The 27,171-nt window shown below is 36.3% G+C and overlaps 1 protein-coding gene across 2 annotated transcripts; it reads left to right on the top strand.

Moving 5' to 3' along the window:
• The first annotated feature begins 172 nt into the window (after positions 1-172).
• On the top strand, positions 173-23,229 carry abch1 (ATP-binding cassette, sub-family H, member 1). Of its 2 annotated transcripts, none has more exons than XM_043263603.1 (20): positions 173-453; positions 2,904-3,043; positions 3,926-4,085; positions 4,191-4,345; positions 6,876-6,983; positions 8,992-9,085; positions 10,674-10,748; positions 10,844-11,015; positions 11,206-11,302; positions 11,571-11,739; positions 13,228-13,328; positions 14,241-14,311; positions 14,616-14,665; positions 14,748-14,804; positions 14,969-15,039; positions 15,203-15,291; positions 15,686-15,789; positions 18,013-18,172; positions 18,714-18,818; positions 21,226-23,229. In XM_043263603.1, exons 1-20 carry the CDS (start codon positions 397-399, stop codon positions 21,330-21,332), a joined length of 2,142 nt encoding a protein of 713 aa, XP_043119538.1. In that variant the 5' UTR covers positions 173-396; the 3' UTR covers positions 21,333-23,229. The 2 variants fall into 2 exon arrangements, with proteins under 2 accessions (XP_043119538.1, XP_043119539.1); XM_043263604.1 differs by lacking the exon at positions 173-453 and adding an exon at positions 1,532-1,682.
• Positions 23,230-27,171: the final 3,942 nt, after the last annotated feature.

The raw sequence follows: 27,171 nt of genomic DNA, 5'->3' as shown, positions 1-27,171 counted from the left end.
TCCGTTGACATTAGTGCTTCTACATCAGTTTAATCTTTCGATATATGTAGCTTTTCTTTCCTCCCATAGCCGTTCCCTTCTCTCCCATACGTGCTACGCGCATCTACATTTAATGCATTTAAAAACTTAAAACTTTCTACTCCAGAGAGGTTTTCGCGCCCGGAGGGAAACGACCTGGAAGATCGTTGCGCAGCTACTTCGATTACAGAGACACCCCGCTGGCGAAAAGACGCACAAGTGATCATAATGCTGTAATGTTGTTCAAACGTGGCCCTTGAGCGTTTAAAACTTGCAGTTGAAGCGTGATCTGGAGCAGAATGAGTTAAACGGCTCATCTGTGCGCAAAGCCGAGCGCAGCTCCTCACCGGCAGCATCTCGATCGCCGGCCCGGTAATCATGTCCGGTAATGGGACCGAGGAAGCGCCCGACGACAGCACAGAGATGGAGCAAAAAGTAAGATGCTGCATTCATTTTTATTTTTTATGTTTACGTTTTACTGTGACCGAGCGTGCACGATTGGATACGACTCATGTGCCAATGTGTAAACGATGCAGTGTTCTGCGTCTGGTGTCTTTGATAACCGAACCCTATGGAAATCATCCATAAACTGATATTTGACAAGCGTTCGTGCATGTTTGCTACGTTTATATAGATTCGTAGACGGATCGGTCTGCTACTGCAGTGTCTCCCCATGACGCAGAAGCGGAATGTATCTAGAAGTGACCGATCGAATCGTTCTTTTGAGTCGGATCTTTGAATCGAATCTGCTAAATAGTTTAAATGAAACAGCTTATCCTAGCAGAAGAAACGCAGGTACAGCATTTTATGCTAACAGACAAATAATATCATACTTCAACGAGGGTGTTTTAGTGTAGTTTTTGTATTAATACTGATTTATTTAAATGCTAATTAGATTAGGTTCTGATTGAATCAGGGATGCGAAAAAGCGATCTGGAACACATGAAACTAAAGCAAACGCGTCATAATTAAAAAGTAATAATCGGCTTTTTGTGCCTATGTATTAATTATGTATTATGAACGTGTGAATTTGCCACACGGTGGCGTAATTGCGACAGGACGTTAAAGAATTTCTGAATCTGCTTTTGAGCTAGTTAGTCAAGCGAACTGTTCAAAAGAATCGATTCGCGAAAACGAGTCAGACTCTCCATCACTGAGAAGAGAGCTATTTAAAACCCCCTACATTAGGAAAACTCATTGCTGCAATTGTAAGTTGTTGACACTTAATTTCTGTCGTTAATGTGTTTATTGCATGCGTCTGTAGAAATGCAGCATGTAGACGCAACGCTATTTTTCCCACCTGTATTTCGATAACTCCTGCCCTTTGCTGTACCGCTTTTGCCGTGATTGCCATGGCTATTTGAGCGACTTCTCGAGTGCCCAATCACAGTCTGCAATCACAGCTTCTCGGAATAGGATTGGTCAGTGAATGGCGACAGCTCTGTCAGGAGGCGGGGCTTGTCGGTGAACCAGTAGAAGAGGCAGATAACGCACACATCTCCACGGCTAACTGTCAGCCTGTGGCCGGCGGTTATAAGCTCTGCGTGTCGCTGCACCTGTCATGAAGTAACGCTGCGACAGAAAAGATCGTTTCACAGCCGGACAGCTGGACTGTTCAGTTAATCGACGTGATTTTCCTTTCCAAGGATTGTAAAGCCGCTTTGGTATAAAAACTATTTTTCATTCTAAAGTATGTATCTTTAAACGGCTGTGCAGGACGTATAGCTGTATAATGTATAGCTCATTTAAACTTTAATCCTAAAACTTATTTCATCCTATCTTGTGCTTTGTAAGCCGTTGTAATTGATGTTTAATATTTTATTTATTCGATAAGTTATCAAGTAATCGATGGTTGCATGTAAATAGTCCAGTGGTTGCAGAGTTTTGTCTGAACTGCTCGCGAAGCTCCTGTCAGGCGCAGTGACAGGGAGGCGCTTCAAAACAAAGTAGAAATAGAAAACCAAACCAGTTCAGCTGCTCAAAATTGCTTTGTTGTAACATAATTGTCACCTGGTTTTCACGCTGTCACCATTCAGCTTTCTTTTCACATCAGGACCTTATATTTTTAGAGCTGAAAGTATACACGTATAGGTTGATCACTAATAAAAAACGTCCACAATGTTCTTAGAAACTAAAAGAAAATTATTTATTGACTCAAAAATGTGAAGTATTAACTACTAAGGAACTTAATCAGAAACTTTAACATTTAAAAAAATAAAATACTAATAATATATGATGCCAAACTACAGCCTTTTAATGAAAGGATTATAATTTTTGACTTTAGGTCCACAAAAGTAATACAGTTATTTAAATTCAGAAACTGGAGACATGTTCTTAATATCAGTATATTCAAGAAATTATTTAATGCATTTATTAAAGTGTTTTTGACTAGTTTTATGATTAGTTAACACTGATTAATGATCAGATATGCCCATCAGTCTTCCTTTCTCCAGGACGGCCTTAACGCAAACAAAGATCTTGATGGTGTTTTGTGTGTATGTGTGTTTTGTGGTGAAACATTTTGGATTAAGTGTGTAGAGATTGAGTGAGAGAAAGAGATTCTGTGAAAAGAAGAAGAGATTACAGATTACAGTTCAGATGACCCAGTTTGCCTCATCTGTAAAGGGAATACTCTGTTACAGAATCTGAGCTGTTTCTAAGAAACTAACTATATCTATAAGGATCACAAATGAGGCATCGTATTTTGTTTCAACTAAACAACATTGTATATCACGTAGTGTATGATGTTGTTATTGGCAACACAACAAAGACATGTCCTTTGCAGTATTTGTTTGTAGCTAACGTGCTGATTTGAATGCATGTATTTTTCTTCTGCTTTGTTTGAAATATTTATTTTGAGCTGATTTTGGTTACTTTATATGTAGAGGTTGGAGAGCGGTACTATGAAGACAGACTTGGAGGCCGGGAGTTGCGGCGCTGCCATCCATTGTCGAGATGTGTGTCGTTCATATGGGAAACTTAAAGTCCTCAACAATCTCAACCTGACAGTGCCTCAAGGCCAAATGTGAGTCCACAATTTTGGCTTTCTAAATATGTTATCAAGTTACACCAATCTTGAATGGTCACTTTAAGCAAGAAAACATGCCCAAATGCTGACCTGATGTTCATGTCACATGTCACGTACATGCGCGCACATGTCTTCCCCACCTCATCCCTTAGGTGTTCTGCATAAGTAGCACAGCAAACCTCTAAAAAACTCTATTATGAGTGACTCAAGAATCTAACACCTGGCCAGTGAATGCGATGCTGTGATGCTACTGCAGTGAAAAATTAATTTACGTTTACATCAACTTGGGTGTGACTATTTGTCCTCTTGTTACCCATTTATGATCTGATAAGTCTTATCAGAACAATATTTTAAAAATGCCTTTGTCTTCTTTATCTAAAATATTGTTTAGTTGCTGTAGTTTGCATAACTGCTATCTTATTTTGATCATGAGTGCATTGAAAAGCATTTAGTAACTTCTGTCTCTTTTCTCATACATTTCTCACTTCCTATTTCTAATTCCTCTTACAGACATATAAATCACCCACATGTCATTTGATAATTTTTGTCTGCATTTGGTTGCCTGTTTAGAACTTTATATGATAAAATGTTTGCAATCTATAGGGTTTTTGAAAGATGACTTTTGTGCTTATGAAGGAAGCAGAATTCAGAAATAATTTTGCTGTGCTGATTTGATGCTCAAGAAATATTTTTTTATTAGTATGGATATCAGTGAGCTTCTGCAAAGCCCTTTTTTCATAAGTTAAGAAAAATAGCATTTAGTGTAAATAGAAATATTTGTAGTAGAAGTATTCTTTTATATGTCTTTACTGTCACTTTTGTTTAGTAGGCTATGGAGGATTGACTGGATCTTTGAATATATTTATTTTCTGTCCTTAGCTATGGGCTGCTGGGGCCAAGTGGCTGTGGGAAAACTACATTGTTGAAATGCATTGTGGGAACTCTAAAGATCTCACATGGTCATATCACAGTGTTGGGGAAACCACCAGCTTTCCCGGGACATGAAGTGCCAGGAAGGATGGTGGGGTACATGCCACAGGTGAGAGAATGTTAGAGACTGGTGTTTACCCACAAAGCCTAGTGTATAATTCTAAATATATCCTCTTGAGTTTCCTTTTTCTTTCTTCATTCTGTCTATCTTCAGGATATAGCTCTGTACAATGAGTTCACTATCAGTAACACACTATGGTTTTACGGTCGAATTCATGGCCTTTCATCTAAAGAAACAGAAGCCAGGATGAATTTCCTCATTGACTTCCTAGACCTGCCACAGAAAAACAGCCTTGTGAGAAATCTCAGGTAGAATGATGTTTCATTTCATAATCATAATTTTTTTGGTCATTGCAGTGAGGTATAGTTTACCTAGAAATTAAAATTCTATCAGGATTTGCTCACCCTTTTGTACGCCTTTCCAAAAAATGATTATTCTGGAGTGTTACAATAGCTATTTGTGAGAAACAGACATTTAAAGGGGTCATATGATGTTGCTAAAAAGAACATTATTTTGTGTGTGTTTGGTGTAATGCAATGTGTTTATGTGGTTTAAGGTGCAAAAAAACCCCTTATTTACCACATACTGTATGTATTTTGTTTCTCCTCTAAGCCCCTCCTTCCTGAAACGGGTCGATTTGTACAAAGCTCATCGTTCTAAAATAGCAAGGTGTGCTCTTACTGGCCAGCTATCCAGTGCGCTGTGACTGGCTGAATATCGCAAGCATCTAATGGAAATGTTACTCCCCTTATCATATGACACCAAAACAATAAAACAAATAATAAACAGGGTATTTGTTGCATCCAATGGAGACATAATTATTAATTATCATGACTTAGTACTACTGTCTTTTTACATCATGTTGCATCACTTCTCGTAACTTAACACCATGTCTGCATTCGTGATCGGAGAAAGGACAAACAACAAGCACTACTCTTCATTGCTCAAAACTCGTGTTTGAATAGTAAGTAGCAGGTTCTTTTAATGAGAAAACTTAATCAGTATCAGAATCAGAATCAACTTTATTACCAGGTATGCTTACACATACGAGGAATTCGTTTTAGTGACAGAAGCTCTACAGTGCAACACGATAATAAAAAGAATTATATACAATATACAAAATATAAAAGGTACAAAACAGCAAAAATACAATATATACTATAAACATTCAAGGGTAAGTAGGAATTATGTTTGTGCAGTGTTATGTGCAAATCTTAACTTGCTTAAAGATTGTGAAGCGCCAGACTGTCCTTGCAGAGTTAAAATTCCTCCACTTTATAGCCTCCATACACAGCCAGCATAAGTTACTGTTCAGGTTTTAGGAATCAATCCTCCATGAATGCGCTGAACAACACTCTAATAAAACTCCTACTCTGTGACATAGGGGAGTGCGCACAAGTCAGAACTTTTATATAGAATATCTCTTTGGTTTTGAAACTTTAATCTTTGCAATCTTTAAACTTTAAGTGCTCACATCTATGGACTAAAAGTAGAAAATTTTAAGTCGCATCATATGACCCCTTTTACGTTTTTTTTGTTTCACAGAAGAAAGGAAATTATATTATGGAGGTTTGGAATGAAAGGCATTGAAACAAAATGAGGCTGAGTAAATTATGAAAGAGACAAAAAAACAAAACAAAACGGGGCATCATGTGTGACCCAGTTTTCTTTGTTGACTTTTCTGATAGCAGCTTTCTCATCGGAGCTTCCCTAATGATATGATCCATACAAAACATTTGGGAAAACCTGTGTCCGTTTGTTTGGCCGCTCTGCTCTGAAAGTTCTCACGCTTCCTCTATAGCGGCCTTCTATGGGTCAAATGGTCATGTGACTAGAGTGGGTTTTATATAAACAGCTGAATGAATCTAAAAGGTCTGCTTAATGATTCATTGACAGTTGACTATCTGACATAGAGGTCATTTTCCAGTGTTATTTGAATGTTGTGTGTGCACTGTTTGTAGGAAATAAGGTTTATTGTTATTTCTAGCATTATTATTTGAAAACGAAACAAAGTGCCTGTCTACACTTAGGGGATTGTCTTTCACTAAGGCCAAGGAATGTGAAGCATGAGACTTTTAATTCTGCTCAGAAAGGCGTCTTGTGTCCTGCCGTCCTCTCGATGTAGTCTGTCTGGTTTTGTTTTTTACAGTGATGAGCTGGCTCTAGGCAGGGCTCATCCATCTGAAAAATAAGACAATGGCCCCGAAGGTCTTAAAGATCACACTAGTTAATTAAGGTCAATTTCTTTTTGACAGGTTGGGTTAGTTAAATTAGGCTGGGTTAGTGGATTTGTGGTCTTTAGATACCTTGGGGTTTTCAAATATTCTGTTGATTTATTTAAATTATAAATGTTCATGTTTTTCATTCTTTTAGTGTAATGGTTGGCTGCTCAGATTGTCAGTAATTAGAACCATTTCCTGTGATAATGTAATATATTATAAAGGATTTTGCTTTAAGAGAAACAATTTACATTTGATTGCTAACTTAGCATATTTTTAGCATATTGCTTTTTTATATGGCAACTTGTTATTTGCTTACCTACAGTACTTTATATATTACTATTTGTAATGTTTTTATTTGTTTGCTTATTTTAATCATTTATTTTAATATTTACTATAAATTGAAGGTAGTAGAAAGAATTAATAAAAATTTCATTTCAACAAATTCTGGTGTCTATGAAAGCATGATTTCATCACAGATTTGGAAAAAAATCACGTTTTATACATTTGTTGTTATGCTTTTGTTGTTACAAGTTTGCATTAATTTATGCATTTTTTAAATTAATCATTTAATTTATTTGTTTGATAAGTTCATAATTGATTATTTCACTTTGCTTAGTGGAGGCCAGCGGCGGCGTGTCTCACTTGGAGCTGCTCTGCTTCAGAACCCACAACTTCTCATTCTGGATGAGCCCACTGTAGGAGTGGACCCTGTTTTGCGGGCCAAGTATGCACAACACACCTCTTTCTAAAGTATTCACCCGTCTTTACCTTCCAGCAGCATCTTTCCATAACCTTTATTAACCTTCCAATGCACTTTGCAATGTGCACTAGCAATGTGTTTGTGAATGAACCCTGTTCTGCATTCTAAAACCATGAGCTTTTTGCCTTGCACCACTCCTTTCGCTCTCTCTCTCTCTCTCTCTCTCTCTCTCTCTCTCTCTCTCTCAAACATCTCAACTTAACATTTCAGTTTACATTCATAACTGTGTAGTAACTTTCCTGTTAAGTTAAAGGCTTTTCCTCAAGTTCATTTCATGAATGTATGTACTTGTTTGTTGTAAATACTATAACTTTATTCAAGTCAAAGATTTGTCTCATTGAACTGGTAGTATGAAGATCTTTCACAATGCATAATGGGCAAACAAATCCCAGTGGACCCTTTTGCATGCCTTTGTCTGATCTTTCCGTGTGAGTGCATCCTGAGCATGTGGTTTGATGAAGATTATCCAGCCTTCTATAGGCTCAAGATTCCAACTCATTATAACTTATTATAAACTTGAAGAAGAAGAAGAAGAAGAAGAAAAGAAAAGAAGCTTTATGCTGTAAATTCTTAGTGACAATCTTCATTTATTTTTAAGTTCGTGAACAAAAGTAAACAAACAACATGTAGAAGGAGCAGTAGCCTTGAAAGGAAGTCTGTATGGGTAAAAAGAGGGTCACTGTGTCACAAGCTTGCATATGATGCAGCACCTACTAAGCGAAACATAGATGCAGGTATGTTCAAAGTAGAAATATATTATTTTTAACCTCAGCCCTCTGTTATTGAGTGCTTTATTACTTCAAAATGTTTTCTTTTTTTAGAAAAGCTAATAGCCAGAAAAAGACATTTTGTTTTCTATATTTCGTTTTTTAGGTTAAATTGATACATATTTATGCTGAGGTCACACAGGTTCATGTCAAACCCAGTTGAACCCTGCTGAAATCCTCTTATATAACAGACTATGGGCCAAGCCTGTCTAAGCTTCAACAATTTTGGGGTGCTTTGCTTTGTAAAATACTGACATATGCACTGTGTATTATTCTAGGAATGTTAATTGAACACATGCACACTGCTGTTCTAAAGCTTTGGGTCGGTATGCTCACTAAGGCCACATTCATTTATCAAAAATGAAGTAAAAATGAAATATTGTGAAATATTACAATCTGAAATAGCTTGTCTATCTTCAGCGTCACATGACACTTTAGAAATCATTCTAATATTCTGATCTGGCGATCAGGAAACATTTCTAATTGCTATAAATAATTTATATTTAAATATATGTTTTTCTAAATTCTTTGATAAAATAAAAGTTAAAAAGAAACAGCATTTATTAGAAATAGAAATATTTTGTATTATAGATCTCTTTACTGTCACCTTTCATTAATTATTTCCATAAGTAAAGTTAATTTCTTATTTTATTTTTATTTTTACTAACCCCAAACATTTCAGAGGTAGCATAAATCACTATAGTTGTCAAATGCTCACAACACAATTAAATAAAGAAATGCACTTCAAATAGAAAAAAGCACATTAAGATTACAACTTCATCGATTTGACCACACAAAAGCTGCAAATGCTCACAACACAACCAAAAAAAAGCTTTATTTGGTTGTGTTATAAGCATCTCGAGAGCATTTCTTTATTTGTTTGCAGCACCTGCCATCAAACTGATAAAGACGTTTTCCTATTCCTGTTTGCATGTGTTTTTTTAAATTGCAGCACATCAAGCTCTCTCGGCTCAAATCTCGTTTCACCCCCTCTCTGTCCTGACACTTTCCACTTTATAATAGTTTGTGTCATCCTATGCCAAATGTGGATTCATAAGTTTAATTAATGAGTATATAAAAGACTAAAGGTATGTTGCTTTAGATGAAAGCATCCGCCAAATGCAAACATGTCAATCTTATAAAGACAAATGTTCCATTAAAAATAGCACATAACTCATGCTGTTTACAACTCTCTACTATTACAGGATTTGGCAGCACCTAGTAGACATTGTAAGAGGAGGACAGGTTTCTGTCATTATTACGACGCATTACATTGAGGAAGCCAGACAAGCCAATACGGTAAGATACCTTCCTGTTCTGACCACCTGACAAACCTGTACCACAATTCACTCCCACTCTTAGTTAAAAGATAAACATGTGCAGTTTAAATGTAAAGCTATAGAACAGATGATTAATGATTTAACAGGAGTCATTCTTAGACATGGCAGGTGTGTTTCTTGAACAGACGCACCACTCTACTCCTTACTCATGCAGATTTGTTTCTGTAATCCCTTATTATAATCGTGACTCATTTGCCAAATGTACTTTGTACTGTGGCGTATTACGTAACTTTAAAACTAGCTTTTGTAAAAAAAAAAAAGTACAGGTGAGCTTTGTTTGAATTAGCAGGCATTTTCTTTAAAATAAATACCGGGGTTTTAGATTTTGACAATACTGATTAATGGTATTAAGACTTATTTCATGGAATAATTAGGATATTTTACTGTATATTGTGTCAGAAAAGGTATACATCAGATGAGAGATTCCTGCTGTAGAATTGGGAAAGATTTAAGTCAGCTGACTCTATTGTTTCATTTTATTCCTCTTCAAAGTGTTGTTTTACCAGTTTGTCTTGAGGGCATGACGTTTGTTGTGTTCAAAGTGAATAATTTTGTCTGACTGTGTAATGTTAACCAGACAGTTGCTAAATCCTTTTGATATATTACTCTTGAGTCACATGCACAAACGACAAAGAGTGACACCAAAGGCATAATCACAACATGCTTATTTACAGTACACTCACCAACCCAGAACAGTGATGTGAATTTCTAAAAGTGAAAAGTATTTATTAAACAACAATACTATGCACTCCTTACTCTGTCTGCTATCATTCTCTACTTGTAGGTAATGATGAGATCTCTGTTGTTTCTCTTAGTTTTACTTTTGCTTCTCAGATTTTTCTCCTAAATACAGACTGTGGTCATCTCACAGGTCATCTCACATGTGTGTTCTTTGGAGAGTCAAACTGTGCTCACATCTGCCGAGTCAAAATATACTCAAATATCTCTCATTAATATCTCTCAAATTTCTACAAGACCAAATCATGGAACCATGCTGTCCACATTAATAGCTCAGCTTGAAGCAAAAGTTACCAATTGTTCATTTTCATTTCTCTTAGGGGAAAATATATGTGAATTAATAACTAATAATAGTTAACCCAAAAATGAACATTTGCTGAAAATGTTCTCACCCTCAGGCCATCCAAAGATGTAAATTAGTTATTTTTTTTCATCAGAACAGATTTGGAGATGACACTGCATCAACTGCTTCCCAGTGGATCTTCTGCAGTGTATAGGCGCTGTCAAAATGACAGCTTATAAAAACATCACAATAATCCACGATTTCAGTCCATCATGTTTTGGCGGTATAAAACTAAACTGCCTTACTCATGGATTTGTTTATTATAAACACACAACCTTTCACTTTGCAGCATGCAAATTGATGGTGGCATATAGATTATTTGTGGATTATTGTGTTGTTTGTATCAGCTGTTTGGACTCTTATTTTGACAGTACCCATTCACTGCAGTGGATCTGTTGGTGAGCAAGTCTTCTAAGCTATAAAAAAGCAACATATAAGCAATAACTGTGTTATTCTGTCTCTTTAGGTGGGTTTGATGAGGAATGGTCGATTATTAGCTGAAGGTCCCCCAGATGCTGTTATGAAGCAACACAATGCAGCAGTAAGTACATGCAAACACAAGCTCATATTTAATATGTACTTACTGTACATTCAAAATGGTTTGGTTAACCAAATGCATCTGTGTGTGTACATTAGACATTAGAGAGTGCGTTCTTACAACTTTGTGAGGACTCGGATCAGATGGGCTCCAAACAGAGTCGTCAGGGCCGTCCGCTGGACAGCAGCCCATCTCCAGACAGCATGAGAGATGAAAGCAGAGAACCCATTCTGAGAAAGAGCACTCCAGAGGACATACCCAAATATAAAGGTACAACTAAGATGAAAAAATTCTTGCTCTAAAATACTTCACGCGAAAGTTAAACTAAAACAGAAATTCCCATTTTACTGAAATAAAATGGCACTAGTTTCATAAATGTACAAAAATGTATTTACAATTAAAGCTTTTGATCACTGTTGAGACTGTGGTGTTGTGTTGACATGTTCTTGTGTCTCCGCAGCTGACTGGAAAGTGCGTGCCAGACACATTATACCAAAATGGCGTAACATTGCAGCGCTGATGATCAAGACAATGGTTCGAATGAGGAGAATGCCTGGGTAATGATGTCTTAAAGTATTTACGAACCCTTTGGACAGACTGTGACAGACTCCGAAGTTTTTTTATTTTTATTTTTTAGATATTATTTCTTATTAAGCCAACTAAATAAATCAATGACTGCAGTAATAAGTGTAATAAACACTTTCTTACATGTACATAATATCTTACCATTGTCTTTCAGAAATTTTAGAATTTTGAAGTTTTGAATTCTCTGATTATCAGAAATCTGCACAAAATTTGATGTATGTTCCTCTGGTTTGTACTCAGGTCCCTTTGTTTCCAGTTCTTGTTGCCTGTAATTCAGATCTGTCTGATGTGCTTGTGTATTGGTGGAGACCCCAAAGGCATCGACGTGGCTGTGGTCAATAATGAAACCAGTCCCAGTGCCTATAGTAAATCACTGCTGTCTTTCCTCGACAACACAAGTGTCTACCAGGTAAACTCAAAATGTACAAAATAAAGATCCTGTGTAAATAGTACAAAAATACTTTTTTCTTTTTTCGTTTTTAAAAAATAATATATAAATAAAAAGAACACAGAGACTCTTATTTGGTCTGTGTACTTGGCAGCCAACAGACCTTACTTTTGAAATTAGATAACCAAAATTGGGAATTGAGTGTTCACTCCTTTTTGTTTTAATATATTGAAAGTAGAAACACTTTAAGACAGCTCCTTTTTAATTGTTTTTTTTTTTTTTTTTTTCAAGAAATGAAAAACAGGAATTCAGCTTTACTGCTGATTTAAACAGCTGTGATGCAGTTCCTCCCCTTCCACTTCAGTAGTATAAGCTGTTATGGTAGACAGGCCGGTAATTCTGATAAGTTTGAGCATGGGCTGGGCTAGGCTCTGAGTATCTCTAGTTAGGGCCAGGTCCAGGCTAGGGCCTAAATTTGAGGCCCGTGCAGGGCTCCAGTGTGGTGTGCGGGGGTACCCCTTGGTAGAAATCGCAATCGCCTTCCAGGGGGTTTAGGTGAGGGTTGCTGGGAGTCTCTCATAAAGAAGTGTAATATGATTGAAATAAGAGAGTCATGTGCAGCACTTGATTGATTTATAATGGAATTTTTGTGAGATTGCGATAAATTTAAATGAATGAGAGCTTTATAATTATTATACAGAGCGTGTGCTTTCTTGTTTAATCCATTCAAAATTTTAATAAGTTTTATTTGTCATGATGCTATTGGACCAGCGACAGTTGCACGCCCCAAAGTTTCAGGAGGGACATATGCGGCATTTAGGCTATGCAGATGTCACTATCAATGAACAGCAATTTGATTCAGGAACCAGATCTGCCTGTATCTAGAGATTATCACTTTTTATATTTCTATATTCTCTATCTATATTTCCCGCTTAGACTATATTAAACCATGTGTAGCGCTCTAACATGGCGTAGCATATACTGCACCGTAACCCAGATAGCACACAAAATTCTGACAAAATGATATCCCATTATATAATTTCATGATGATATAGTTCCCAGGATTCTGTTATGTCTATTTTAAAAATCATATTTGTATTAAGTCTGCGTTGTTCCATAGTTCTGAACACACAGGAGAAGCATTATTAAATTTGGCCAAGAAAACTATTAAAATCTAAATTTTTTATATTAATTTGTGCATTTTTCAAATGCTTTAATAAAAGTACGACATTTCATAAAAATCTAAAGAGAAGTCAATATTTTCTTTTTCTGAGAACAATGTCTGTGTACGGTTTTAATTTCAGTTTTGGTTTTCAACATATAAAATACAACAACTGTAAAAAAAACGAATGGACGCAAAAGTACACGGATCCTCTCACTTCCTCTTTTTTGATTTCACTTCAACAAATCAGAGGAACAAAATCAGCTTAAGAAATAGTTGAGAAAAAGCGTTCCATTTTCAGCGTTCTTTTCAAGATTGAAGTACAGCTTCCTGTTTCCTTTCTGCAGGTGAGCTTGTCTCATTCTGAAGCTTTTTCTGGTGTCTATAATGGGGAATACTGGGGCGTCATAGAGTTTGGGGAGAATTTCACCAGTTATCTAACCAAAAGGTGAGCTCTATTGTGTAAAAATGTTTATGAAATTGACCTGAAATAACTTTTGTTTTTGATGTTGTGATCAAAGAATGCCAAATTTCATCATCCTGATCGTAAACGCTGCTTTGTCAAATAAGCTGTCATTTGATCGTGTATGTTTACAAAACCCATTTGGACCATGTAAGTTGTTTGACCAGTTCATTTACAAATTCTTTTTTTAACACTGCAACAATAAGCACATACCTGTTTTTGTCCAGTCTCTTTTTTGTTGATTAGAGGGCGACTGCAAATGAACTCAAACGCAAATAAACATGTTTTTTTTTCTCCTTAAGGTGTCACAAATGTCATTAACGCAATTTTAGACCCTGCCCTCCTATTAAGGGTTCACTTACTAACCAGCTAATTATGCATACTCGGATACCACACACATAACTCAAACGCCTACCTCATAGACAGAAACACTCATCACTGAGCACACACACAAACACAAGTACCTACCAATACGATGGACAAGAAAATGACCGCATGTGAACATTTTCCCATTTCATAATAAACCCTGGGTCTGATTACGTCATCCAAGTGCCTGTATGAGGTGTTTTCCCTTTAGCCTAAAAAAACACAAGCACTCATGTAAACAACATGGCATGTCAGGTGACAGTGACTTCAGCAGAGCGACTGATGGGGAGAGTGTTGGGAGAGGCTGTGGGAGTGAATCACAGTGCTTTTAAGGTTGAGAAAAGCAGGTCTGTCCTGACTGGAGCTTTTTGAAGGTCACACATATTTATATAAATTTTTTTTTTTGGCTGGTTTCAACATGGCCCATGTTAGATGTAACAGCTGTGGCTTAAATGGTAGATAAGTAAAACTATGTTTTAAAGTATGCTTATATGTTTGTGTGTGTGTGTGTGTGTGTGTGTGTTTGTGAAGGATGCTGCAGCCCAGAGTCTCCAGAGATGTGGTTGAGGGGGGGTCAGTACATGTTTGGCTGGATCTGACCAGTGAGTTATTCACTTATGTTTCAAACAATATTATGTAGATTTTGATTTCACGTGACCTCATATTACGGCCACAAGAGGGTGCCCTTTAAGTCTTCCGGGCTTTTATTTCTGTGGCTGAATTGCAGTGCAGTGCTGTGCAATTTTGCATGCATCTTTGGACATAAATGCCTACGACCACGAGCTTCTATTTTACATGTTTATGATTAATCAGTTGAAGTTTTGTTATTACATATATTATGCGGTTAGATAAGCTATTTTGAGTTAAGCTGTTTCAGTATAACATTTGTACACATCAACATTTCAGACAGACAAATTGCCCTGATGCTGCAGAAGAAACTCCATGACGCCTTTGAGGTTAGTTTTAAACATTTAAACTTTTTTCTGTCCTTTTAATGCAATAAACTTGTTCCGCTGTATTATTCTGATCTTTCAAAAGGCTTTTATCGAGGCAAAACTGGGGAGTTTATCATACATGGTGGCCGTCCCTATAAAAGTGAGTATGGTATTTCAAAGCTCAAATTAGTCATACGTCTGAGTCCTCAGTGTAATTTTATTGCCTTTTTTTCCCTCTTTATCTTGTCTTTTTCTCTTAAAACTCGCTTTGTTCTTCCTTTCTTAAAACACCCTCCTTATTTCTTGTTTCACGTGGTTTTATAGTTTGAAGAACCTATATATGGCAATAAGAACACAGATTTCACAACTTTTGTGACACCAGGAGCTGTTTTGAGGTAAACACTTGGCGGTACATTCACATATCTGACATTTAATTACAACAATCACAACATTAATACACACACGCCTACAGTCATTCAAATGTATAACTACACTGTCTGATAATACTACTGCGTCATGACGGACCTCTTTTCAATATAATTTATCTCCTCTTTTTAGCATCACATTTTACCTGGCAGTGGGGTTGACTGCTCTGTCCTTTGTGTTAGAAAGAAAGGAGGGGCTACTGGACAGGTGCTGGGTGGCAGGTGAGACAGCTCACGTAAACCAGATGGCCATCATTTGATTTAGGAATAAATTCACATAAGAATCATGGCAGCATTTCAGCATAAACTCCTGTCTTGTTTTCTTACCACCCACAAACCAGGTAAATAAGAGCTGTCTTATTCAAAACGCAAAACTTAGAACTGGACGAGAAGTGATGACTATTTACACAAATAATGTTTAGCTCTAAACCTTTAGATCGGAACAAGTGAGCATATTTATTTAATTGCACCCTTTTTATCAAGACTTGCTGTTTTAGAGATTTATCAGTAGGGGGAGCTGATCACCCGCAGCAGCTGAAAACATGAGCAGAATAGTTTGGTTAGCATGTCACTGATGTATGTGAATATATGTTTCTTTGTGTGCGTGTCTCTAAAGGCGTAAGTTCTCTGGAGACCATGCTGGCACACCTCTTCTCACAGCTGTTTGTTATCAGTGTTCAGATCATCCTCCTGCTGATCTTCATCCTGCTGGTCTTCAAAGTGAGTGTGTGCGTAAGAGAGAGATGTGTGTTCGTCAGCTCTCATTATTACTTCACAAATATGTCTCCATCCATATTAGTGTTTTCAAGCGTTTTCCAAAAGTTCCTCATCCGCGCTGAAACGTCAGAAAACGTTAAATTTGCTTTTCTAGGCAATACATACAGAACAGACATGAAACATTTTTTGTGCAGTTCTTCTGGCAGGACCATTTTAATAATGATAATATTAAACCATTTACTAACGTGTCCAAGTCGCGCTTACTCATGAGCGTATGCCTGATCTAAAACGCAACTGCCCTCATGTTTTGCATAGTCATAATTTTTGCAGACAGCAACCGTGAGTACATTTTCTGTCATATTTGCAGGACTGTGATGAATGTAGTAGGTAACATACCTGTGGCAATAGTGTTAAAGTAAATAGCATACAGTAGGTACAATATCGGTATAAACAGATATCTATTGGTAAAATGTTACGTCACTGATTTTTGCGTTATTGTTTTCAGAAGTCCACAACTACAGTGCAAAAATGTCATTTTCAAATGCATCCACTTTGGAGAGTGTTTCCTAAAAGCTCTGTTTTCCTTTATTTAAAATCCACCGTCTCTGCGTGGATGGAAGGCCAAACCGAAGAGAAAAAAATGAAAACATGTTCTTGAGAACAAGGCCTTAGTAGTTTTTGTGAAGTAGTTCAAGGCTGTACACAATATTTCAGCGGCATAAGAAGTTATATTTGGGTGAACTACCTTGTAAAAAACGTGTGATTTATTACTCACCCCCATGTCGTTCCAAACCTTTAAGACATTCATTCATCTCCAGAACACAAATGAGGGTATTTTCAATTAAATCCAAGAGCTTTCTGACCCTGCATAGACAGCAATGCGGTTGACACGTTCAAGGGCCAGAAACGTAGTCAGTACAAACACAGATGCACATGATGCCGCAGAGACGGGAGCTGGCCTTGTTTACAAACATTATGTTTGAACCACTGATGTCACATGGACTATTTTAGCAATGTCCTTACTACCTTTCTGGGCCTTCATCGTGGTAGGTGCGTTGCTGTCTGTGCAGGTTCAGAAAGCTAGCGTATTTCATTAAAAATATCTTAATTTGAATTCTGAAGATGTCTTACAAAGGACTTGCTTCTCATGAGTTATAGGGGTTTGGAACAACATGAAGTTGAGTAATTAATCACAGAATTTACATTTTTGGATGAACTAACCCTTTAAGCATGACTGAGCAAGTCCGTTGTATGGAGCAATTATTCGTCCCGTGCTCTTTGAATTTTAGAAACTGCCCTGGAACTGAGCCACGTAAGATAATTTAATCATAAAAATAATTCCTACCTTTGTGTCTAGTGATTTGTGCTTGACCACCGTGGCAACAAAGGGTTTGCTTTGGTAACAGACCCAGCTGTAGATTCTATTTCTGATGTCTCTAGCAGTAAAGATGCTACACTGACTTGCATGTTCTGTGTAATCAGACAAGAAGAGCTGTGAGCTTCACACAAAATACTCTTCACACTCGCTTATGATGTTTGTGTCATGCCGGTATGTTCAGACACTATATGTTTGAATCACTGTTTATAAACAACCTATTGTTGAATATTACACTTATGTATTGTTTTTGCAATATGATGTTAAAATGGTATATTTGACACTTTATATCAGGGGTGTGATATGAAGAACAGCACAGGAACTAAAATAGCACTTCACAGGAATTGGAGAGTGAAATTTACCAGTAGTCATTCTGTACTTATTGTGTACTTTATTTCTCACATTTTGAGTTATACAATAGTAAATTGGTTCTGCATTTAAAAGTACGTTTAGAGTATAATCAAAAAAATATAATACATGCACATGTGTGTATATGATGCACATAAAAACATTAAGCAGGATCACTTTTATTTTATATTTGGGTAATTGACAAATAAAAACTGGACTGTGTCCTATCGTGGCGTGACAGCAAAAATGTAAAAATAAATAAATAGCATGAGAAAAATGTGTCTTCATACTTAGAGTTACAAATGGCACTAGAGAGGTTTATCTTCAATGTTAGAGGGTTTTTTTCTGTAACGCTATAGGAAACATTGACGTCAACTACCCATATACATACATTATTTCATATCTGAAAGTGTCATCATACCCTGTGTGATTCATATAGATACTTTTTTATCATTACCGCAATATTCTTTATCTCTCTCTCTCTCTCTCTCTCTCTCTTGCAGATTCCTAATGAAGGATCTCTGGCTTTGGTGATCTCACTGATCGTGCTGCAGGGAGTGACGGGAATCTCCTTTGGACTGGTCATTTCCTCTGCTATCGATGACGAGCAGTCGGCCAATCAGGCCGCTCTCGGAATCTTCTACCCCAACCTCATTATTAGCGGTACACTATTTGATCTCACAGATGTTAAAAAATAAATAAGATGGGATAAAGTTACGCCGTGGCTTATTTTACTTGCTATTATTTATATTTAAATTACCCTTAAACCTCGCACATTTGTATTGATGCAGACCTCCGTGTTAAGGTTGCCTGTCATTTCTCCCTCCACCCCAAATGGTACAGTCCAGAAAATATAATAAGAGCTATATTAGGGCCCTGCTATTTGGGTGTGTCCAGCAGATTAATGGATGTGATTCCACAGTGGGTAAAATCGTGGATTGATGGTGGAGTGGAATAAACAGAGTGAATGATGATTGATGGGTGAGATAAAAATGGACAGGAAATGTCGATGATTATTGTAAAGAAATGGAAGGAAATTCTCCTTGATCCCACTTACCGGTCATAATTCACATATTTGTCATTTATCATTTATGGCCTGCTCATGTAACACAAACACACTAGTAAGTACTAAAAATATACATACATAGATGATGTTACAGATTAAAGTTTTAGATTAATGAAATTAGTCATCTATCTCCCTTAGGTGTTATCTGGCCAGTTGAGTGTATCCCGTATCCTCTGCGTTATTTGAGTCTAGTCCTGCCCCAGACCTACGCGTCTGAAGCCCTGCGCTGCATCATGTACAGAGGTAGAGTATGTGCACTCATGCACGCACACACATTTAATATAGCCGTAACACTTTACTATAAGGTTCATTAGTTAACATGAACTAAGAATGAACAATACTTCTGCAGCATTTATTAATCTTTGTAAATGTTAATTTCAGCATTTACTAATGCATTATTAAAATCGCAACTTTGGTTTGTTAATATTAGTTAAAGGTGCAGTGTGTAATATTTAAGAAATGCAATATAATATATGTAACTATGTTTTCCGAAGTGTTCAAAGAACTTACACAATGAACCATTATGTTTTTATTTACTTAGTATGAGCTATTTATATCAACATACACGTGGGTCCCCTTACTTGGAAGTTGCCATCATGTTTGTTCAGTAGCTGGTAAAAGACAAACAGCGTGTTTTGTTAACACTGACAAAATGATCAAAAGTAACAATTATAGTTGCAGCAACATAGAAAATTATTGAATAATTAAGTAAATATAATTCATACATTTATCTTTGTAAAAAGAAAGCTCATTGCTGGCTTTCGCTGCTGTCTCAGACTATGACATCTTAATCCCGTATCTTTCACCGTAGCTTCTCTGAAGGGAGGCGTAAGTGGAGAAAGTTGGTTGAAGTTCGCAATCTCAACCTTTAGATGCCGTTGAAGTTTTCACACTGCACCTTTAATGCTCTGTAAGCTAACATGAACTAACAATGAAAGGTTTTGTTTTTATAAACTAACATGAACAAAGATGAATAAATAATAAATAATACATTTATTGTTCACTGTTTGTTCATGTTATTAATTAGTGTTACAATATAGCACTTTTACCAATAAACTTATGATAGTTAAGTGCAGTATATTATAATAGAAATAAATATTTATTTATAAATTCTTAAAATGTTAGATATTGATATTTGATTTATTATTATTGTATTATTTTTAATGACTTAAAATTATAAATATTTAAAATATAAATATATTTAAAGCAAATTATAATTTTTATCATTGTAATTATTATTTATTTGTAATAGTATTCAATAAATACATTTAGAATTGTGTCATTTTATTTATTTTATAAAATACTATTTTATATTAACTTAAAAAGTGATATTGATTCAACTTAATTTTAAGGCAACAAGTTTCTTCAATATTTTTAATTAAATAATCTTTAAAAAAAATTACTTAAACTTTCAAGTTCACTTAACTTTTTTATTATTATTATTTGCTTAATAATTTTAAGGCAACAGGTTTCATATTTTTTTTAAGTTAACTCAACTTATCACTTTTGTAATTTTGGCATCCCTTTAAGAGATTGTATAAATCACAAACTGAAATGTGTACATATAAACATGACCATTAGTGAATACTGTCATAGTGGTTATTAAGTTGCATAGTATGGGTGGAGTCTCTGAAGCGTGTCTCTATCATCACATCACACATTTCAGATGGACTGCTCTACCCGCACACCTCAGATTTGTAACATCTCTTGTGTGATGTGTTCAGCTCTAAAATCCCACTCAACTAAATTTTCCCTCTGATACGAACATCTTGAGTTACAGCAGACTTCACGACACATGACACTCTTCTCTCTCAATTATTCACAGAGCAGGAGGAGCGTCTGCCTCCATTCCTAAATTAAACACAGCTTCCCTGTTGTTTACCTGCCATCATTGCTCACGCAGGGGAACCGGTTAGTTAGACAGTGAGAGGCACAGAGGATGACAAGCAGTTAAAGTTCAAGTTCAAACATATTAGAGTTAACTGACTGCTGATACTGTACAGGATAGATCAGAGCTGAGACTGGCTATGTGACTGGAAATGTACAGACAGTACACAAACCTGGTTTTTCACCTTTATCTACTGATGATAATGACACCTGAGTGACATTGCGCTGGGTCGGTGTGTTATTGTTAACTAATCCTTTTTTAAAAATGTGTTAACTGATACAAAGCCGAAATAAAATTTTATACGTAAACTTAAATGTAAACTGTGAACTAAAAAGTGAAATAAAGTAGCCTAAGTTTAAATGAAATTTTTTAAATTGCTAAAAAATATAAATAAATAAAAAAAACAAAAAAAGGTTATTATATTATAATAAAGTGTATATATATATATATATTTAATTAAAATATTAATAAATACTATTCAAATTTATGAATATTATTAAACGAACACTGCTCTGGGAGGAGTCTTGCAGAACCAGATTTTTAACTATATACATGCAGTTAGGTTAACTCAACAGCTGTCTTAAATGCTCCCCTTTATCACGTGTATGTAATGTTGAAAAGCTTGATTCATTCTAATGAATTGCTTTAGTCGGATGGTTCATGAGACTTTTACAAATTTAAGGTTTAGCATTTAACAGTGTCCTTAAATACTTAAATACGCATCTTCGTGTTCTGGTACTAACCCTCTTATTTCACATTAAGGTTGGGGTCTTTCCCGTATGATGGTCTGGCGAGGTTTTGCAGTCACTCTGGGCTGGAACACATTCTTCCTAATTCTGGCAACGGTCATTCTGAAGCTGAGAACGTGAGAGGCTCTGCCAAGGAAAGGTGCTTCAGATGGGGTATAGTGGTGTCAGATGAGGCCAAAAGATGACTGACTCATGGATTCGCCAATCTGAGCCTCTCTCTCTTTCAATATGCCATTCACCCAAAACTGGCCTCCCAAGGACCATCAGTGTGAAACTCAGGGCATCCCTCAACCAGCTAAGAGACCTATTTAATAAACAGTTTACTGACAATGTGACACATAACTCTTATCATGAGTTTCACACGGGCTTCAATTATTTAAAAAATCCACCAAGTGTTGAAGCCAACTGTTGGAACTTTCCATAGACACTTTTTCTCTGTGGTTTATGTAATGTGTCATGAATTAAAATTCACTAACTAGGTTTTTAGTGCATGTTCCATATGCCTTGTCTGTGCCAGTAAACCTTAGACTGGGTACAACCAAACACCCAAACCCTTGTACTCCCTCATCCTGAACAGAAAGAGCACTGCTTAGCAAGGATTCTTCACTGGGCACAGTTCACCCTTGCATAGAAGTGTTTGGTTTTCCAAACTGCTGCTTTTGTTTTGTTTTTTTGTTTTTTTATGATAAATGTTTTTAGATGAGCAATCTGGGTGTTAATAATCCATCAAGTGCCATAAAGAAAATGAAGGAATAACTGCACTGTTTACATTTGAGCACATAGCAGGCCAAAGTTAAACCTGCAAGTTGGAACTGAAAAAACAAGTTTAGTCCTGTGTTTTAATATATATTGTATTTGAAAGACAGCAGCACAAACTGCATTACAATGCAAGCCATATGCTGAGTTACTTGGACTAGTGAAAATAGTTAGAATATTTTAGTGTGCAATATTTGATGAGCAGAATGCTTATTTTAAATAGATACTAATTGGTTTGGGGTATGAATCTTGTGATTTACTGTCTTAAATGTCAACAAATTTATCATGCTTTCATGTTTTCTTGTTATTGAATCTTGAAGTCCATTAGGATACTTGATTTCTATCTTTACCTTCAATGACCGGCTCCAGGTTCTGGTTTGGTTTAAATTCTCTGAAGTCTCTACGCCATAGTCAGACTGAACCAATCTAGGCACTGCTTAACTCAGTTGAAAGACTTTGCATGATAAAACTACATTTACATTTGGTTGACGTTATATCTGATATCTATGGAAGGCCGTTTCTGCCACTGCCACTGAAAAAAAAGGTTATTGCTTTTTATCTTACAGTTCTTTTCTTCACAATTCCAAGTTATAAAATCAGAATTGTGACTTGATATCACAGAATTCTGACTTTTCTCACAGAATTGGGAGATATAAATTTGCTGTTGCGAGTTATAAAGTCCATTTTTGAGTGGAAAAAGGCCTGATATGTTCACAGAATTGCGACTTTATATCTCTGACTTTATAACTCACAGCTGCGAGTTTTTTATTTTTATTCAGTGACAAAAATGGGCTTCCAGAGATATCTGTTCTTTGAACAGTTTAAAACGTTCACCAACTGAACACTGGCTTTTTAATGTGAATGAAAACGTCAACAAGAAAATGCTGCTGTTTGAGAGTTCTGCATATATTTAAGATTTATGAAACGGCCTTTTCATTATAGTAATAATGATGCCTACACTGGAATTTTATGGTATGTTTTGATAGAACGTGACAGTTGATTTTAGGACTAGCGCTTTGTTGGTTCTAGATTTTTTTTTGTGTCTGGCTCCGGTTGAGACAAATGTTTGGCAAAGGTTTGTTAAGTACTGTGCCATTTTGAAAGGTCATCGTGTCACCTTTATACACACACAAGACCATTCTTTGCTACCTCTTGAATTGTTGTGTATAAAGCCCTCATATGTGCACACTGACATTCTCTTGGTGTAAAATTATCTTATGACATCTTTTTCAACAATAAACCTTTTTTAATAAGATCTTTATATTTGTATATTGACTGTTTTTGTCGACAATGTTTATCAAAACCCACCACCTGCTTCTTCAGCTTTTGTACATTTCTTCACCATCCTCATTCATTACCAGCCCATTATCACATTTCCATATCGACTACCGACTACTCGAATATATTTCAAATCTCTACTGGCTTCAAAAACTTCCATCATTAATTGCTCACTATCATGCTTTTCCAAACCCATAAAACCTTTGTTAATCTTCACACAAAGATGTTTTTGATGAAATCTGAGAGCTTTCTGACTTTCCTCACTATGTTTCTGGGCCTTGAACATGATGGTTGCTTTGTTGTCTGTGCAGGGTCTGAAAGCTTTTCAAATTTCATTTTTGGGTGATCTATAATAGGTTATTCCCAGAATATTACAGATATTTTCCTCACAAAGTTCAGTTTTAAAAGTATTCATGTAAACACATTTCCCGTTTTGATGAACTTGACAAAATGATTCATCAACACGTCATTCCACGAATGCTAGACAGAGACAATATCATGTAAAAATGACTATTCCTGTAAGAATCCAGCATGCTGGCACACCCAGAAACAAAGAAGCTTATTGAATCTGACAGACTTCTGTTATTAATCTTATCTGATATCTACTGATGTGAATATAGCTGGCTTTGACAGAAAGGTCAGGCAGTCCGATATATCATGTCAGTTTACTATCTAAACTGATGTAGTTTTAGTGTAGTCATCCGACATGTTAAACTTCTCACTGCCATTGTCAACTGTCATCCCTTTTGCAACAGGCTCAGAAGATAGCATTACCTGTTTTCATAACAAATGAGGATTATTAATTTCATGTAAATGATGTTGTCAATTTTTTATTGAATTGTCTCATTCCACTGTCATGAACACAAAACACTCTAAGACTAAGCTAAAACCTTACTCTATTCTTCAGTTCCAGGAACGACTGGAGAAATGCCCATCCTTCGGTATCAGGCATCATTTTTACAGGAAATCAAACACCACACCCAGGCTACATGATCAGGATTCATAGGTGCTAGAAAAGCACAGGCAATCCATTACTAGAAGTCAATTGATAAAAAATGGGTTATTTTATTTCAAAGAAAAGTTTTACTCTGGCTTTTAAGTTTAAGAAAAGTTCCTTCACACTGCAGCTTTTAATAGAGGAGTGGGGTAGTTATATCAATAAGAAAAACCGCATAGAGATACGGTGTCTGAGTGACTAGATGACATCATCAGCAATTCGCCTAGTGAAATCAAAGTCTATAAATAGATTTTTCGCCAGTGTCTCACTGCTGTGTTAGGGGAGGTTTGGATTTGGAAAAGAAAAAGAAAAAAAAAAACTCAAGGAAGAAATAACTACTGCAGCTCATCATTATTCTGGTAAACATATCTGAGAGTTAGCTAGATATTTATTTGTACTTCATGTTGCTTTGAAGTACTTTTAAATGAACATTAGAAAGAATCTTGACTCATGTGCACATGATTCTTCAGGTTTGTTTCTCCATGTTCTAAACATTCTGCAAATATATTTTCATACATAGTTACAGTCACCATAACAGCTGGGACAACAATCATAACACCAGCCCCCAAACTGGTGGAAGTTGGTAGGTCATATGTAATATTTGGTTAAGCCCCAGTGTTGTGATTTTATCACATGCTGCTGTCACACTGTCATGTTTCTCCTCGGCTCACCTCACAACGCGGCTCTTCAGTTTTGAATCTTATCAAGGTGACACTTAAAATAAGCTCTCCAATCACCTTTCAGATAAAACAACGCATTTGGAGTCATTTAAAATGTATAGTGGTGACTCGTGTAAGGAAGCAGGGGCTTTGTTTTGTACGTGTATAGACATTAAATAGGCCTGTAAAACAGCACAAAGCATATTTCGCCAAATAAATTATTACTACGGTGCTGCAGACAAAACTTTTGATGGGACCGTTCACATGGGATGTGTTTAAAAATGCTAGTGCAGTGGAATGGAAAAATCAAAAGCCGTAGAGATGTTTTTTAATGTATTAGCATTTTAGAATGGGTTTTTTGTGTTAAAATGCTAGATGCAACACAGAGGAGAGAACACGTGAGGAGTTTTTGCACTAAACTTAAAGGTGCATTATATAATATTATACTGCAAAACTGAGTGACTGAAAAACAAAGGCATTCCACCCTGGAATGCACTTTTCAGCGTAAAATTACTTGCTATAGCATTATTATAAAAACAGCAATGTAAACATGCTTGACAGCAATAGGCTATGTTTTCTGACAACTGGAAGTGGGCAGGATCATACAGATTAAATGTGCCGTACGTAAGATTTACTGCAATTCAGACTTGGAATCTACCCGAAACACACATTTCAGAGTAGAATTACTGTCTATAGCAGGGGTGTCAAACTCAATTCCTGGAGGGCCGGAGCCCTGCAGAGTTTAGATTCAACCCTGCTAAAACACATATGCTATGCATGTCTGAAGTACTTGATTAGCTGGATCAGGTGTGTTTAATTAGGGTTGCATCTAAACTCTGCAGGGCTCCGGCCCTCCAGGAATTCAGTTTGACACCCCTGGTCTATAGTATTATTTTTCAGAAAAACAGCTATGTAAACATAACAAGTTTCCTGAATATCTACAAACATGTTATTTTTTGGATTTAGAAGAGTCAAAATCTTACATACAACAACTTAAAAAAAATACATTTGTGTTAAAAAAATTGGCCTAGTTAAAAAGCAGTGCAGAGAAACTCAATCACATATCCTTTCTTAATTGGTTTGTGCTTGAGAGAGAAAGAGGGAGAGAGCCAGAGTGTGTCATATAGGTGAGAACTGTAGAAATATAGGTATGAGGTGTCAGTGGCGTTGCCATGACAGCATAAACACAAACAACTTTAAGCAGATATTAATCTACACCACAGCTTATGTGTGCATGTACATGTCTGTTTGCAGTGACTAACCACTAACCACGCTGATTTCCGAAAGTTTCTACAAATGGATGTGAAATGTGTGCTCGTTATTTAGATGACCCACCAGGCTCACATTGTTCTTGGTGTGTGATAAAATTATAAGCATTTCAACACATGACTTGTGCCAACATTACACTGTTTTCACAACAATGCTATGAGCTATGAGCAGGCTTGGGCTGGAGTTGACGGATGTTAACAGATCATGTCTGAACAAATCAACCTTTGCTGAGAACCCTTTCCCAAACAAGTGTGCTGAGTTACATGGCATGGTTAAATCATCTCTCTACTGAACATGTTATCTAGACCAGGACTAGTCATAATGTTTTTTCTTTTAAGTGCAAGGAAAGTCCCAAATCATAAAAGAGTGGGTGGAAGAGAGATGATCTGATTGCTTTTAGGCTTATGTAAGCAGGTGATGTGACATCTATGCCTTGGAAACATTTTTTTTTTTGAAAGACAGAGAACCTTTAGTGCACTCAGAATAACAAAGAATCTTTTTTTTTTCTCAGTGTAATACACAAGTTATGTGATTTTGTTAGCAGCACTGTCTATATGAAACAGACTTTGGCTGCACTCAATATAATCAGATCAACTCATCTCTGAATACCTCCATCATCTGTGACAGGTTTCAGATGTTATCTTCTATATAATGTTTATTTCGTCTATGCGACCTCTTTTCTGCCTCTTCCAAAGACAATAAACCTGACTGGGCCTGACATTAATCTATGGTTAATGATGAGACATCATCTTGCTTTTATAACCCTAAAAAGAGCAATATTATAACATTATAGTATTACTCATAGAGAATAGCCTAAATTGCCTGTTCTCTTTATACAGTCATTGCACTTCCAATAGTACGTGGCAAAATAAGGCAGTGTTGTGTCAGAAAACAGGAAACCACACAAACGCATTTAATGACAAGTTAATCCAATGCAGAATTGAAAACTACATTACCCAGAATGCCCTTAACCCGATCAGTGACGCGGCAGGTTTTTTCT

The sequence above is a fragment of the Puntigrus tetrazona genome, chromosome 17 (genome assembly GCF_018831695.1).
Source record: "Puntigrus tetrazona isolate hp1 chromosome 17, ASM1883169v1, whole genome shotgun sequence".
Lineage (NCBI taxonomy): Eukaryota > Metazoa > Chordata > Actinopteri > Cypriniformes > Cyprinidae > Puntigrus > Puntigrus tetrazona.
This window is presented reverse-complemented; position numbering and strand designations above follow the sequence as displayed.